We start from the raw sequence: 16,989 nt of genomic DNA on the forward strand, positions 1-16,989 counted from the left end.
ATAACTTAATTTTAAGACCCCTTCAATCAAACTGCTGTACATGATAACGTTTTCAAAAACTGCTAAATGATTTGTTACCATCACATAGTTTAACTGAGAAAAAACCCACAATAGCCCTGCCTGATATAAGCTTGTAGACTTTTCATAACAATGTTTTAAGCTTTTATTAGGCTACTAATGTGAGGTCAGGATGTGTTTACAATGTATACATTACATACGTTTTGCAATTGCCCCTGTCTCAAACTCATATTGCTGGACTAACCGTCCACACAGAGCCAACAGTATCTATGATCAAAGTCAATTATTAAAAACAAAACTTGAATTTATTTGCGTTGCTCTCATCACATCAAATGTATTGCTGTGCATTGGAAAGATATATTACCACCTACATTTGGTAAATGGATGAAAGAACTGACATCATACCAAATAAAAATATCAGGTACAATTTTATGGGTAAACCAAGATAATTTTAAAAGACCTGGGCTTGTTTACTCACATATGTGGACATAGTCCACAATACAGTCATCATTTTGTATTTAAATAAGTATTATATTCCAATGCTACGTGACTGTTAAACATGTTTATTCAAGAACTGGTGCCATTTCTGGTTCTATCTTCATTTTCTTTTACCTCTTTCTTCTTATCCCAGTCTTTCAACTAAAGTGCTGTATGGGTTAATGTTTTACTTAAATGATACTAATTTAGTGATGTCAACATGTTATATCTTTTCATGTTTGTTTTTTTTATTGCTTTTTGGTTGAATCTTTGTGTTGGATCAGCATAAAATACAACTCCTGTTCTCATGTTTAAACAATGAATTTAAGGAAGCCAGAAAGAAATGCTCTGCAAATATCACAAGCCAATATTTTATTTCCAAATGAACATAAATAGAAGTAAAAATTGACATTTTGCCATTTCATCAAATCATATTAGCTCATTTTGAAGCCGACAGCCGAGATGAATCATGTTTATACGTGTAGAGTATCACCTTTTTCGCCGCAGTGTGTAAACGTCTGGAAAGAGAGAGCAGTTGCTGGAGTGTTGCTGGAGGTTCTGCTCGTGTAGAGATCAGTCTTTGGTTTGGCTTGGAGATTGAGAGTTTGAACGGCTCCACTTCGATCTGCTTGAGCTGATCTTTCTCCAGGTGCAGCAGTGGACGCAAGAAGCGAAGAGAATTGCAGATTTTCTCTGTCCCACAAAAGTTGTTCATATTGAAATATAATCATATATATAATTTAAAAACTTATTTAAAATGTAAAATCAATACTTTTCAGAGGAAGCAGTGGAAAAGGAGTATGCCATGTCTTATCAGTTAGTGAAATTCTGTGAAAAGATGTTTGAATATTATAAGCTCTTGCTGTAAGTGGATAGAATGTGCCTATGTACATAAAATGTCTGTGAAAAATCAGGATACTTGAAAACTTATATAAAAAAATTGGAAAACATCTCCACTACCATCCTTTTTTATTTATTAATTGTATCCAAAACCAGATGTAGTCTTGGTCTTGATTGAAGCGAAACACCATTTTCTAAAAGAGTAATACCAATAGATCTATTTGATTAACACAATCAATATCAAAATATCGAGACCTTTCCAATGATGGAACAAAGTTACATTTTTCTTTTCATTTTTTTTTTATATCAAACCTGGATTTAATTTGGTTTAAAAGAGGATACGGACATCCCTAAATTATTCAACAATGCCAGTTGAGTCACTGTTGCACTGCAGATGGCGCATTTGGCAACTTTATAAAACTTTAATTTCATGAAGTCTCTAATGTGGATCAATAATTAAGTGGTGCTTGAATGCAGACAGAAAAACATCCTCTCAAATTAGAAGAGGGCTCTGTAGTGTTTCGTATGAGTCTGACTAAAAGAAGAAAAGAAAATTCAAACGAGCAGTGAAGAAAGATTCCAAGGTGAAGCGCGAGAGCCTTTTCTCTGATTCATTTACACACATACCTGCAAAACCCTTGATGTTTGTTGTGGCCTGATACAACTGGAAAAATCTGTTGTGATTTAAGATAAAAAAAACACATTAAATACCATGTCATGTAACAGATTCTGACAGCAAACGCTTCCTGGGACCATTAGGACATGCGGCATTGATTGCGATTCATGTCGAAGACTGAAGACTACATGAATTGCAATCAATGCTGCACATTTTCATTTGAGTGATGGTCAAGTAAAATGAGCCAAAATCATCTAAAAATCTTGGCTTTGTGTTACGATTTGACTGAAGTGCCATTACACTGAACAGATATACACATATTTCTCACAGTGAATTAGTAAAATTTAATTCATCTACAATTAATCCTCCATACAGTCATACAGATAGACTCTTTATTCATTTCAAGGTGGCTCTTAAATTGATAAGTTACAACATATCATACAGAAGCTGGATGCCAGAACTCGACAAAAGGTTGCAAAAATATTTGTTTCTACATGTTTACTGTCAGTGTTTTTGCAGCATATTGTAGGGAGCAGTCACATCGAGTCATCGAGGGCGAAATGCAAAAACTCAGGTGTCAATACTGCAACGCAAAACTGAAAATGGATATTGGGTGTGAAGGCAGACCAATTCGGGGGGGGAGCAGGGCGGCACACTGCAGGTGCACTGGAGACAGAAGCAGTGTGTGATGGGGGATGGGGGGGGGGATGCAGTTTGAAGTGCCTGAGCCAAGGATCAAAAGCAAATAATGCCAAATCGTGTCACTGCTGCATGTCGCTACGTTCTTCCCTAAATTTTCCGAATAACTTGTATATTAAAAATTTACTTTCGTGTTTTTGTTTTATACACGATTAGAAACTCTCTGACAATACATAATAGACACACGACCAGTAAAATCAAAACTGATGGCCAACGGAGCAGAGATGAATGCACTGACGGGTTCAAAACTCTTGGCTGTCACTGGAAACCGAGAAAGAAGAATCTCATAGTGAAGAGAAATAATCCAGAGAAACCGAACAAACACATGTGATGTGACTGGGTGAGGAAAAATGAAGACATCATGGCCACTGAGAACAGAGACTGTTTCCATATATTAGTCGGGGTCTTCAATCTCTCTGTTGTTTCTACCAAGTCTTTCCTTGCCTACTTCTTCCAATGTGACTAATCCTCGTCATCTTCGTCCGCGTCCTCGTCGGTCAGGTCCCTGGCGTCGAGGTCGTCTTCATCTTCCACCTGGAAGCAAAGTGTCACAGTCTAACTAAAGCAAACAGACGGAACAAAGCTGAGTGAACGGAAAACAGGTGTTCGTGATAAAGTTTATATCAATGTGACAAACTGCAATTTGACTACAAACCACAAACTACTGGGAACTATGAGGAAGAAACAGAGGAGGCACATCGTTGAACCGTGAGAGCGAGAAGTCGTATCTTATCTTAAGATATGGTAGACCTCTGCTAAAGTCATAAGATTGTTTATTGTAAATCAATAACGAAAAAACATGCTGGGAGGTTTTAATGTTTGTTGGACTAGAGTGTATACGAGTTCCCGTTTATTATTTCAGTTTTACATTGAACGAGGTGCTGCTGCCACATCCCTAAAGGTATCATTCAGTCAGCCTATTATTCTAATAACTCAGAGAAATTAGGGAGAAATTAGGCTTCAAACTCGATGGCGAGTTAAAATTCAGTTGTATTTTTCTCTACCGTCTCTCCCAGGTCTTTGAGTCTCTGTTTGAGACTGTGGATCTTCTGATCCTGGTCTGCCAGAAGCATCAGCAGGTCATCCTGCTCCTTCTTGGACTCCTGGACCTCCGTTTGAAGCTTCGTCTTCTCGGTCTGCAAGATGGCGACTGTGCTGGTGGCTGAAGCGAGCTGCTGCTCCATCTCTGCCCGGCTCTCCGACAGGCTCTTCGCCTCCTCCTGAACCATTGAGAGCAAAAGGAGCCGAGTGGAGACAAGCTGTGTTGGAGGGATTCAGCACGTCAGAGAGCAGTGAGTCAGATATTCACACACACCTTCAGTCTCTCCGTCTGAGACGTCTGTGCAGCGAGTCGGCTCTCGAGTTCTGACATCTTGGCAACATCTAAAGAGCCGTCATTGCTGGGGACTGAGTCGGATCCCTGGGAAACCAAACGGAGGGCGATTCATTACATACTAACGCATTTACACTTAAATACTATGTTAAGTGTTGTTATAATATTATGGATTTTACCACATCTTCAGCTTTTCTGAGCAGATCTTGTCGCTCGGACTTCAGCTGGGAGATTTCTTCTGACTGGGACTGAAGCTGACTTCTTAAATCCTCCAGCTCCTGCAAAACGCACAAGTACCAACAAAACCACATAAACGATGGACCGACGACAAACATGCATTTGTTATCTGACAACCACAAACATCCTTGTAGTTTTAAGCTCAAGGGCGAGGATTTTATTTTATACAGCATTCATAAACTTCACTAACAAGTAGTTTGAGATTGAAATCTGTGATTCTGATCATTATGTTCTGAAAACAAATGCTGTTTCTCATATTTGGAAGAATGACAGCATAGCCAAACAGCTTCCGGGGTTGTTAGTGAATCCCTTACATAGATATCCCGCCTTTATGAGTTCCCCACTGTGGCTCTCTGCTCCTCCTAAAGCATATGATCCTCACTGCCATCTAAAAACATTGGAGATGCGGCACTTTAAAGTCTCTGAGCAGCTGGTTAACAGTGACCAGCACCTGGAACTCACATGTCACCTCCCTGGTATGAACATTAAGTCACTGTTCATTACGTGCACCAAGAAGAACTCTTCTTAACACAGGAAGCGATGAAACCCCTGACTATATCATGACCCCACCTTTTCCAATTTATTTGCAAGAAAAAAAAGTTTAAAAGCATTTGTCTTAATTGTTGTTAGTGAAATGGTATTTCACTTTGGTTCAGATAATCACAGAAAATCACACGTACGATCTTGAAGATTTTCTATCACAAAAAAAGTGACATACACAGCAGTGTGTCCTACCTGAAGTAGTTTAGTGTTCTCTGATCCTTCTGCTGAACCCTCTGTTGTCTGTGCAGATGCCGACTTCTACAGATATATAGAGGAAAAACAATGCATATCAGCCAATTACACTTTTAAACCAACTGCAAGATCTTTTTACACACAAGCAAGAGAAACGTTATTGTCTTCCAGTACGCTGTTGTACAATACAGTGTAGTGTCGTTCACGACATTCGGTAGTTTAGTTTGGTGGAGACCCAGAGGCCAAAGCTTGAACTATTTGTTCTGCTATTCTATCTCTGTACCAGTCACACAGATGGAGGCAAACTGAATCCCCAAAAACAAAATCACAGCATGAAAGGAGAATTCCTGTAGTTGATTGTGCCCGCGGGACACGTTGCTTTAGAACACAAAGCACATATTACTAACCAGGCTGCTGATAAGTGCGTCTTTGTCACCGACTTGCGACTGAAGGAGTGCGTGTTGCTTGCGCAGCTCCTCGACCTCCTCTCTCAGCTGTGAAAGCTCTTCTGTCTGCAGCCCATTCATCTGAGAGCTGTCCGCCTGGTTGTTCGACTGGCTCTGGTTCTCCTTACCTGGAGGTGTAACCACAAACAGGAATCATCAGCTGAAAAGCCACATTTGCATTTATCAAAGTCAGTGTAAAGATCGGGTTTTTTTTTCAGACTAACAGATAGTACTCTCATGAAAAAGATATAAACATTAAACGGTTGTCAACTGTCAGTCTGCAGTCAGATCAGAATGAGATAAAAAGGACTGCCTAACACTGGCCTATGGTGCACTCTACCACGAAAGTAAATATTTGACTTTCTGTAGTAACATTATCACATCAGCTGTGACAAATCAAGATGGCACTGAACTGTCGTCATTCGACCTCAATTTCTGACAAACACTATTAATAAGATTGGTAACGTGAACCTACCTAGTTTTAGTTTGAGGATGTTGTACTGGTCTTTGTGCTGCTGGATCTGGGACAGCTGCTGGGCGACTGTAGTTTGCATTTGTTCGTGCTGAGCGGTCATTGAAGCTGCCTGTTCTTTCAAGTCTTGGATCTGAGCATCCTGAGGATCACAAGACCAAAACAAACAATTTATTACAAATAGCACAGAACAAAAAAGAGGAAAATTACACAACTGTGTGCATAAGTGTGTCGTTTATTTACCTGCTCTCTGATGAGCTCTTTGTACTGCGTTACTATGTTGTCGTGCTGCTCTAATGTCTTTTTCACCTCCTCCTCCTTCTTCTCCTCCTCGCTGGACTTGTGAACTGCTTTGGTTATCACACCTGTGAACAGCAGAGAGTGACAGAGCTTTTAAAGCAGTAAAACCAGTACTGAAGAACTGCTTTGGCTGTGTGGATAAGCCTCTCACTGACCCTCCAGCTCTTTGACCAGCTTGGTGAACTCGTGGTCAAACAGCATCTGCTCTGGAGACGGGAAGACAGGCTGTGGCTTTTGAGCTGCCCGTGAATACAGCTCATGCTTGGTGATGAAGCCCAGCTTCTCTACAAAGTTTTCCTTTCCGATGCGCTTCTCAATCAGCTGCTTTAACTTCTCTCTGCAGAGGGAAACGATATTAAGCAAAGAAACAAAAGGCACAAAGCAGCATTGACAGTGTCATATCAAGCTAAATGAAAATGGACGCTATGATTTCTTTAACTCACCAAGCGACAACAGTAACTCGCTACCTTTATTCAATTACTTCACAATAACGATCAAAACATGCATTTCTGATACGAAAATATCCAAGTACAAAACGTAAATCTCAGTACACATGATAACTTTTTGTTGCATTTAGAAAAGCACATACTTTGTGTAGTTTTCCAGTGAGTTGTCGTTATAGTAGATGCAAATTCCAAGAAGCAGCGCGCACAGGCCCTGCACCAGCCGTTCATCCTCCCCCAGGTTCTCTGAGATCTGAGCCGTGAGCTGGACGAGTCGGAGTCAAGGACTCACTCAAGGCCGCTCAGTTTCAGACCCAACAATTGAAGCTTTCAACCCCAGAGTATATTATGAGTGAAGTGTCACTGCAACACTTCACTCTCTGCTTATTTTTAAATGAGAACTTGCATGTAGTCATAACTAATCTATTGCCTAGCCTTTTAGAATCCATAACCAGTTAATATTTCTATACAACACTGTAGATTTCATTTGAGGTGTATTTTGTTGCAGAAAATAGTGAATTTCCCATCAATCTCTCCATGCCTACGTTACGCTTTCAAAGTCACATTAAGATTAAAATTAACGGGTAAAAGATGGAAATTGGTGGATTAAACGGCTTGAAGGATACAAAAGGAACATTTTCCTGATTGTGTAGAAAGTGTGTAACAGCAATCGGACAGTTGCTGATCCATGTACACAGCAGCATGAGGAGGCCCACCCTGGTCTGCACTTTACTGCCCTGTGGAGCAAATTAACAACAAAAGAAAAATCAACATGTGCTCTTGAGGAGGAGTTGCACAAACATTGACAAGGGGTCAGGTAATACCACTCAAAAACTGTATTTATGGTAGGAATTTAGGGAAATCTAGTTTAGCAGGTTAGACGATAACTCAGAGAAAAAAAGTATAAATCAAGTTTAGTTCAAGAGTGCATATCAATTAAAGCAGGGCAACAAGTGGTGTTTTTCACCATAACAATACATTTTCATACAACACAAAGGTTTGCAAAAGGTGAAGGTTAACACTATGTCAAACAAATATTCTAGTCGGTTATCAACAAATATAAAAACATGTGACTAAAGGAAAAGGAGTCGGCTGAGGCTTCAATTCACATCAACCAGCAGTTATTTGGGTTAATGTCAGTTAATAATGTAAACATTTAGGTCTTAAAATGAGCCAAGATTGCCCAGAGCATGCAAAATTGTTCACTTTTTCATTGTGGCTTCAACCACTAAATCATTTATGTTGTTGTTTCTTTTCAGTTTTCAATCTTTTTTCTTCTAAGAACTTATTCATAAACTTGCAAATTAAAGCAACATGAATTTGCAACTGAAAGTGTTTTCCATTTCCAGCTGTCAACACATGCAAAGCAAAACCCATTAAATGTGTGTTGTTTTTTTTGGGGGGGGTGAGGGTGTCAAGAGAGGATCTCATAAAACTTATATTAATTGAGAAAAACTTTAAAAATCTAAACGGGAGCTCAACCTGCATTGTTTTTCTTAATAATCGTTGGTTTCCAAAGGACACATTTGTGGGAAATGTATGCCAATAGAGAGTTTGATTATCTCAATTACTCGCAGAGAAAAAAACAAAACAACAAAGGTTGACATGGAGTCAGAATGTGTGACGGTAAAAATTAAAAGAAAACATGATGCAGAAATAGATATTGTTTATAAAACTGAAACAGTAGCTGGTGCATGATACTTAATCCACACCATGCGTAAAGGGAGAGAAACAGCTTGAGGGGACGGAAGTAATCATGGAGATCTGAGCAATGAAGCCTTGGGTAAAAAACAAAAAAAAACAAAAAACAAAAAAACTTAGCAGCATTCAGTACTACAACAACTTACGAAATCACCTTTTCAGCTTTTGTCTCCAAATATGACGCAATGCAAAAATGAGGAGGAAAAAAACAAACAAAAAGAAAGAAAGAAAGGAAAATGACCACAAGTGTTACACAAGCAAACACTGGCCAGTCCTGCGTAGGACGTCATTTATGTGTTGGTGGTCAAGACAGAAGATCCATTTCTGAAATAAACTCAAAAGAAACTTTTCAGGACGCGTAACGTTCTGGAAATGCTTTATGAACGACTTTTTGTAAAATCCAACCCATTGTCTCCTCTTTAAATGATCCTGACACTCCTTTATGAGACGCTTGTGTTCGTCACAAGTGACCCCTCTGACCTCAACGTGGAAGAAAATAAACTACATCTTGTCTTCTAGCAAGATGAACCAGCAAAGAGTAGGTTTGGTTGCGTCAGCAAACACTTGCAGTCAAAAAGAAACCGAAACTCTCCGAGCAACCAGCAGGATGCTTGAAGAGATGTGGAAAGTCCCAGGAAATCTTTAAGAGTGCTGTTGTCCCAGACAACTGGAAAAACACGGCTCCGCGCTACAGAGGCAGTTTTTGTTTTACACTGAACCAAACAAGCAACATTGATCATACAAGATGTGTGACTTCTCACAAGCAATTGCACAGGTGAAATAATCAAATCACCCATTCATCCCGTCATACAAAACTTTAACAGGGAACTAAAGATTGGAGGTGAAGCTTTGGGCAAATAAGTCCACAAACATGTGGTTCCAAAATAAATATATAAAGTTATGTATATTAAAATGTATTAAATCATCTCCCACTTGTACGGAAATACATGTGAAGAACTCAACAAACCACAACAGCAGCAAGAATTGGCCCTGAAGGGACTGCAGTAGAAACATCAAACATCCGAGTTCAAAGCGGACGTTGGGATGATGACTGTCACAATAAAATCACTTAAAGCAGGTGCTACTGTAAGTCCCTTTGTTTGGGCTGCCCCCCCCTCCTGTACTCACTGCTCTACGCAAGTGAACGCAGAGTGTCCAGCTCTGTGAGGAGTGCACTTGTGTCACCGTAATGAGGAAGAGCTGAGTAAGAGCCACAGGTTATTGAAGAGGAATTGGGGTAGTGAAGAGTTAGAAGGCAGATCCCCCAACACGCGGGCCAACGAGGCCCCTATTTCTGATGCCAAGCCAAAAGTGGACAGGTGCCACCAAAAGAACTCGCACACACACGCAGTCGGCACTTTACTCACCCGCCGGACGATCTTATCGCCCTGAAAAACCATAACAATGTGATACCGTTCCTGATACGGTGGTAAACAGCGGACTTTGTCCTCTTGTGAGAAATAGTCCTGGTTTACAAGTGTGATTGTTTCACTTGGTACCTGGGACAGGATGTTGGTGCACTGTTGCAGCAGAGAGACGGGAGGCTTGCCCAGGCTGGTGGCAAGTTGAACCCTGAGCAGCTGCTCCTTCTGAGTGAGGTTGTCCTGGAGGGCGTGAGCCAAAGCCACAGCAGCACACCAGTTTGACAGAGAGTCTGCCGAGAACAGGCCCCCGCACAGCAGCTGGCCGGCTGAAATGGAGTTTGCTGGAGAGAGAAAAACATGATTTAAAAAACACAATATGTACACATTTGTAGGAGAAAGCACATAATGGATTGAAACTGACCATCGATGGTGGAGGGCAGCAGGGTAGCCACTATCTCCCCTTGACCCTTCTGGTTTTTGTAGAGGAAACACTGGAAGCAATAAAGAACTGCACAGCGAAGCACGAAGGGCTGTCTTTCGTTAACCATGGACATCAGCAGCACCACAATGGCTGGTCTATGGAGACATAAAGAAGGAAGATTATGCAACCACTTTACTCCAGGAACATCTCTCCGCTGGATAAATGAATCCACACTTTTTTAGTTTTACCTTGGCGGGTTTGAAGGAGCATTGACAGAAGCGAAGTAGTCCTGGTTGACCTGAGAGCCCCTAATAACCTCCGAAACAGTGTTGATGGTCTGAAATAAAGAAGCATGAGACCTTTGAACTATGGTATGAAGTCACGGACAATATGCAACAGTCTAAACCAGATCACCATAACAACCCCTTATCGCATAGACTTTCGTAGCGACCACGGATGGTAGCTTTAAGAAATAAGCTGTACAAGCATGATTGACGGATAGAAATAATTTGTTTGATTTGGGCGCCTGTCATTACCTCAGTGAGGATGTCTGCAGGAACACCAGTGGCCATGAGGATGGTGCACAGCTGCTGCAACAGGCCACACTGGTACATGGACTTCTGACAGCTGGCTGTAGCTCCGGGGGAGTTCACTGGAGACACCATGACACGCACCAGCTGGAAGCAAAATGTTTGACACACGACAACCTCGTTTTAGTTCTTTAAATTCTGTACACAAATTCAAATGTATATCAGACATGGCCCCGTTACCTGCAACATGAGGTGGAGGTTGGTAACCTTCTGTGCCGACCAGCCAGAGTTGTCGTCGCCGACCTCAAACCAGGGCTTCATCTTCTGGATGTACGAGCCCTCCTTGAAGAAGTTCTGGTTGGAGCTGTTGTTCTTCAGCAAGTTGAGGAGGAGCAACAAACAATCCTCCACCACAATACCTACAGCGACAGTACCGTTGTGTTATTGCGGAGCAGTTTTCATTCCTCTTTCCTTAATTTTTGTGCTTCCGATTTCTGCCCCGTGGCCATTGGGTATAAAACATTAGTTAATAGTAATTACATTTTTTTCATATTTAAAATTCTGTCATTTTGAATTTGCATGACAACCAATTTGTAGTAGTTTGAGTCAGTCTTTTGCAAATAGTGGTCATATTAATATTACAATAACAATAAATTAATGAGAAAAATCGCATTGTTCAGTTCTAATGTATGGAATATTTGAAAAGGTATCTATATCAGAACATAAACGTTTCCACATTTCAAAGTCTTCTAACCTCCATCACTGCTGCCCTCCTCTGAGATGATATCGAGGAGACGCTCAAATGCATTTTCGAATGCCACAATTTTCTGAATGGCTGCATTGCCTTTAGTCAGTTGTTGAAGCAATAACAAACCCTGTAAGCGGCAAAACAGGACATGAAGTTAGACACTCAAAGACCTTCAATTAACGCTTCTGATGTCTTCACACACGTCAAACAGTTTGCTGCTGCAAATTAGTGCAAAATAATATATAGCTTATTTTCAAGAGCAACTTACAGTCCATTTCAATGAATCTATAGTGCAAATAGTGTCCATGTTAAAGGCTTCAAGATATTTCATTAAGATATAAAAAGGACTCACATCATTGCGAATGACTTCTCTAGAATCTGCCAAAAGGTCCATCAGCCTGGAAACTCCTGCCAAAGGAAACGCAAACAAATACATGTATCAGTTTGCAGTGAAAAGGCAATGCTGAATGTGTTGAATTTAAACTACAAGTGTCAGTTTCCTGGAAAAAAAAAAAAAAGTCCTAATTAAAGTAGATGTAGATAAACAAAAATTACCCATGGGGCTGACCAGAATGATGCCCTGGACCTGAACACACTGGTTTTTCAAGAGAGAGGTCAACAGCTTCACCCCTGGCCAGCGTACATGGAAGTCAAAATCCTGAATTTAAAAGAGCGCAGAAACGCGTGAGGACACAGTCGACACAGCAACGACAACTCAGAACCTCTGCTGCTGGACCAGAAAACGGCTCGGCACCTCCAACAGAGTGAGCAGCAGGGTGATGTGCTCCGGGTCTTCAATGAACTTGTCTGTAAACTGGATACCCAGGTCATCTGCCTGCTTCTGGGCATTCTCATCTGTAAAAGTAGATGAGAAGCTGTTCTTAGTCACATTTTCAATAAACTCAGCAGCAGGGGTCGTTAGTCTCGTGGGGAAAAGCCACCTGGTTTGTTCATAGCGATCAGCCTGAGCCCCACAGCCGTGATCTAAAATGACCTGTTAGTGACTGCTACAAGAAGCAAGCATGTGCCCAACAAATGAGCACATGCTCAGGGTGAATCTTAGGGAACAAACCTTTGGGAGAACAACAAGAGGCTACACACACAAACAGGGGGCGATAGCTGGATGGAGGAGTGTATTTAACAAGGTTATTGCAGAATGAATTTTACTCCACAGATACACCGAATCAGAGCAGGTCGGAAGTTCTGATTTCATTTGGAAGAACTGGAAATTGTTCCGGTACATTATATTTCTTGTTTTCCATCATAAGATAATCTTAGGTATAAATATATTTTTTTTTTAGAAACAGCCATTACAAACCTCACTTTGCATTATAAATGAGATAAAGACAAACGGATTTTTCCCATTGTGTTTACTACTGCAGGGAGCAGACGTAGTTTAGACACAAACTTGTAAATTCAGCAACAAATATTTGATATTCCACTCAGGACGAGGTGAAAACGAACTCTGAGCAAACAATATGAGATAATATTACATTTACACTGTCATCGACAAAAAGACTGCACAAAGTTGCTTGTGTTGAATGGCTGGTTGTTTTTTTTAAACTGAATCAGCTTTTGAAACGGAGAATTACTCTGAATTATCTGCAGATCTGCACAGTATAATTGCACCAACACATAAACACAAAAGCAACAGAAGCGTTGATGAAAGTAAAAGAGGGAGTTTGTGACACGTTATTAGTGAAGCAGTCCTTTCACCACCCGAAAACCTTCTTCTGCTTCTATGCTACAACTAGGTTTAGTGAAGTTAGTCATCTAGTACTAATGTGGCTAGTGCACATATGATTGGTTTCCAGTACTGACCAGGCATGGGCACATTCTTATGCTTCCCTGAGGCAGGGAGAGGGGTTACAGCATCTGCAGGGGCAGTGGGGGAATAAGGAAGTTTTCAGCCTCACCCAAAAGCCAGCATCCATCCATTAAACCACTCTGAAGACGTTCAGCATCAGCTGACTGATTCTTGTGAAGAAAAGCCACGAATACAACCAAAATACAGCCGCACAACTTATCAGCTTGTTACCATCTGCCCAATGCAGGAGTTGTGGGAAAAAAAAACCCAAAAAAACAATGGGCTGCCTTTCCATAAAACAGCCAGTGTGAAGCTACAGTTTGTGTGTGCTGCTGGTGGCCAGAGGGTTTGGTATCATGCACAGTCAAAGAGTTTTACCTTCTGATTCATCTGTAGGGTTAAAACATGGAAGAGAAAAGAGAGACGAGAGTCTTTATATGAAGCAGTCATTGTCCATGTATTGAAGAGATAAATGCAAACCGACTGCGGTTTAGTTAATTTAATTTAATTATTTTACAAACGCAACACCGTCGGATATAATTGTTCACGGTTATTAGAAATCACCCTCAAAGGAGTTAAAATGATCTTGAAATGTCACCAGAATTCCATCGGGGATGTTTTAAAGTTTCCCATACCTTGTTCTTCCTCCTCATCATTGCAGATGATGTTGTAAAGTGTGTCCAATGCATAGCCGAGGATTTCAGAGTCAGATCTGTTACATTTGGAGGAAAAATCAGAGTATAAACAAGCGTGATTACTAAACATTTTCTAGAAAAGCCACAGAATAATTTGAATTAAACACACCTAAGAAAAGGAATTCAAAATCAATACAATGGTATCAATAACATCTGTTATAATGCATTCAAATTCAATCCAAACACGTTTTGCGCTTCTTCTTTTAACGTGGTACAAAACATAAAAGCTAAAATGTCATTTACACAAAATAAGATCAATGTACCTGTCAGTTTGTAGTATGGTGATCAAGTGATCCATCGCCTGTGTGCCAACTTCCATGCGATATTTCTGCAAATGATAATAACTCATGAGAATGGCCATGTCTTGTGGCCACAGCCCAAAATAAAGGATTACCAATGAATGTGCACGAAGAATAACTAAACTCTGAACGAAAGCCGTTCCTTTACAAATACAGGAAGTGTGTTTCACACCAACACTGACTCGCCCTTATCATCTGTAACCCTGTGGCTCCTAAACCCCTTTTTCAAGCCAAGTAAACTTGTTATTCATGGTTGACAGGACAGCTGGCAACAACTGTTCAGCAACAGCCTGGAGCTCTCAGCTATTTGATGGAACAAAATACCGCTAAAGAATTTTTTTTATCAATCTATTTATCTATCTATAACAATGACAAATAGGAGGGGAAAAAAAACTAGAAAAGCTTGCAGTTGTTGGTTTTTTTTTACATTTAATTGCACCAGGATTAAAATCAGTTTTTTTCTTATCTGTTAGCAGCTGCTCACTCACACACACACACACACACACACACACACACACACACACACACACACACACACACACACACACACACACACACACACACACACACACACACACACACACACACACACACACACACACACACACACACACAAACACAAACACAAACAAACACAAACACAGCTACTTTTAGGCGCACATGATAAAACTGAAACCACCTAACCCCAATCCCGTGAAATAAACTAGTGTTTTATTTAGAAGGTTCACTTTTCATTCAAAATTATCATTATACCAACTTATTCACACTTTCATCAACATGAAAAACTAAATATCAGAACATTCCTAAAATAGACACAAGGAATCGGATTTTTTAAAGATCCTTCAAAACAAACTTTCAACAATATGTCTACATTTTAACCTTTAGGAGCAAAGATTCACAGATAGGACAAGATATGACTGCAATTCAAATGGACTTATTTGCAAAGGTTTCCTACACAAAACTACCTTAGAGAGGGACTTAAGAGCCCGGACAGCATCTCTGCGGTCTTCCAGGAGCGTTGAGGAGGCAACCCGGTCACACAACTTCTGGATCTGGGAAGAAAAAAAACTATCATGTAGTTTTTCTCATGATATACATAGGAAGTCAATCATTTGTTAGTTGAGATTTCTGATGATTTTGCGTCATTTTTTTAAAACGTAATTTGTACATGGAAACATACAGCACAAGTTGTCGTGTTCTTTTCTCTGGCAAATTCTATATTTTTGCGATAATCAGACGATCGCAGCAATTTTTAACCTCAAACCTAAAAAAAAGAAGTCAAAAAGTATCTGAGCAGTGGTGATACAACATTGAGAACATGTGAGGCTTTTTATTAAGATGCATTAAATTCTTCCTTTGATTTTCCCTTTATAGAACACTGAGATACAAACATACATGCAGCAGGAAGTAAAATTTAGTGTCACTGAGTTTTGAAGGGAAAACAAAGGTTATGTGCTTTACAGATACAGTGAACAGAAAGCAAACATTGCTGCTACTTTAATCTATAACTGTTTTTAACCAATTCCTTGTAGTAATATAATCATTGATGGGTGATACTTACTTTAACCACACCATTTCCTTTAATTATGATGCTTGCCACAGCCAAAACTGAAATACAGTTCTAACATAATGCTTAAAGTAATAGCCAGAGTCACTATAGTGTTTCAGTAAGAAATCAAAATGAGAATCAACTAATAAGAAATGTGTGTAATTGTTATAAACAGACTCAAAAAGCTGCATTCAGCTGTACTATTCTGGCAACCCTAAGGATAAAGACAAAGCTCACCTTGCTAGACTTGTTTTCTGCGGACTGTTTTCTGCAATCTGCACAACATTCAGATCATATTTATTATTTAGTGAAACCTGCAGAAAACCAGGAACTCCTAAAGACTGAGATGTGTTCATGTGGCCCTGTCTCCTGCATTATCAGCAAAGCAACGTGTCCAGAGTCCTGATGCACAAACGGATACACCACGCGACAGGGGTGTGTTATACACTCTTTGACACTGTGTAGGTAATTCATAGCCAAGTGTGTGTGTGTGTGTGTGTGTGTGTGTGTGTGTGTGTGTGTGTGTAAATATATATATAAATATATAAATCCCATACATATACAGCATTGCTCGTGGTTTAGGTCAATTTGATAAGTATCTATTATTGAGAGTAATTTGAAGTGGATCGTGATCAACGGGGAGTTGACAGTAGTAATGAATTAATCAGCTTTTATTCGTTTCTTCATTCAATGTGGCCGCAGGTTGACAGTTAAAACTCCTGCTGACAGCTTCGAGCTAATTAGCATGTCGACTAGCCGTTTTACCCTCATTCAGGAAGGCCCTGCGGTCTTTAGACTATCCTGGGTGGGTTTTATTTAGAGATACACACAACAACCAGCAGTTGACGCGGGTGTTTTCGTGAGGCCGTGTGCTCTCGGTTTGCCTGGCAGCGCCGAGTCGTGCGTTAGCTGCGGCTAGCCGCGGTGTTGCTCTCCTACCGTCTCCGCTCCTGACGGCTGCGGCCCGGCTGCCTGCCCGCCCATCACTCCCCTGAAGAAGTTCATCGCTACAGACGTCCTCTCGGTGCCGTGTTCAACGCGTCTCTCCCTTCAGACGAAACTACGTATCAGTCGCTCAGTGGCCAGGACAATGAATATGTCAAAAGTAAGGTAAACAAGCGCACAATGGTGATTTTATTTTAACAGTGTACACAGACCGACCCCGGAACACAACTGCGAGGGCTCTGCGCATGCGCGCAAACGTGGCGATACGTGGCCGACCAACAGGCCACGAGCTGCTCATTTAAAGGGCCAGGAAA

The 16,989-nt window shown here is 40.6% G+C and overlaps 1 protein-coding gene across 3 annotated transcripts; it reads right to left on the reverse strand.

Moving 5' to 3' along the window:
- Positions 1-924: 924 nt before the first annotated feature.
- On the reverse strand, positions 925-16,888 carry uso1 (USO1 vesicle transport factor). Of its 3 annotated transcripts, XM_080520239.1 has the most exons (27): positions 16,670-16,888; positions 15,147-15,233; positions 14,146-14,210; positions 13,823-13,899; positions 13,566-13,577; positions 13,202-13,255; positions 12,135-12,235; positions 11,936-12,038; positions 11,733-11,788; positions 11,387-11,507; positions 10,873-11,051; positions 10,639-10,779; positions 10,351-10,439; positions 10,103-10,257; positions 9,817-10,022; positions 9,685-9,705; positions 7,243-7,353; positions 6,763-6,881; positions 6,329-6,510; positions 6,117-6,238; positions 5,877-6,015; positions 5,363-5,529; positions 4,956-5,021; positions 4,163-4,261; positions 3,966-4,070; positions 3,655-3,870; positions 2,288-3,184 (listed from the first exon to the last, which is right to left on the reverse strand). In XM_080520239.1, the coding sequence occupies exons 1-27, from the start codon at positions 16,733-16,735 to the stop codon at positions 3,113-3,115; spliced, it is 2,931 nt and encodes a 976-aa protein (XP_080376365.1). In that variant the 5' UTR covers positions 16,736-16,888; the 3' UTR covers positions 2,288-3,112. The 3 variants fall into 3 exon arrangements, 2 of the variants coding, with proteins under 2 accessions (XP_080376365.1, XP_080376364.1); XR_013937179.1 differs by lacking the exons at positions 13,823-13,899; positions 14,146-14,210; positions 15,147-15,233; positions 16,670-16,888 and adding exons at positions 925-1,188; positions 1,963-2,009 and having other exon boundaries at positions 3,099-3,184; positions 13,202-13,706; XM_080520238.1 differs by lacking the exons at positions 9,685-9,705; positions 13,823-13,899; positions 14,146-14,210; positions 15,147-15,233; positions 16,670-16,888 and having other exon boundaries at positions 13,202-13,706.
- Positions 16,889-16,989: the final 101 nt, after the last annotated feature.

The sequence above is a fragment of the Blennius ocellaris genome (assembly GCF_963422515.1).
Source record: "Blennius ocellaris genome assembly, chromosome: 3".
In the NCBI taxonomy this organism is placed as follows: Eukaryota; Metazoa; Chordata; class Actinopteri; order Blenniiformes; family Blenniidae; genus Blennius; species Blennius ocellaris.

Coding starts and splice junctions, on each gene's coding strand:
- uso1 (XM_080520239.1), bottom strand. CDS start 16,735: ATGAACTTCTTCAGGGGAGTGATGGGCGGGCAGGCAGCCGGGCCGCAG. Junction 5,530..5,876: donor CATCCTCAAACTAAAACTAG/GTAGGTTCACGT, acceptor TTACACCTCCAG/GTAAGGAGAACCAGAGCCAG. Junction 5,022..5,362: donor ACGCACTTATCAGCAGCCTG/GTTAGTAATATG, acceptor ATATATCTGTAG/AAGTCGGCATCTGCACAGAC.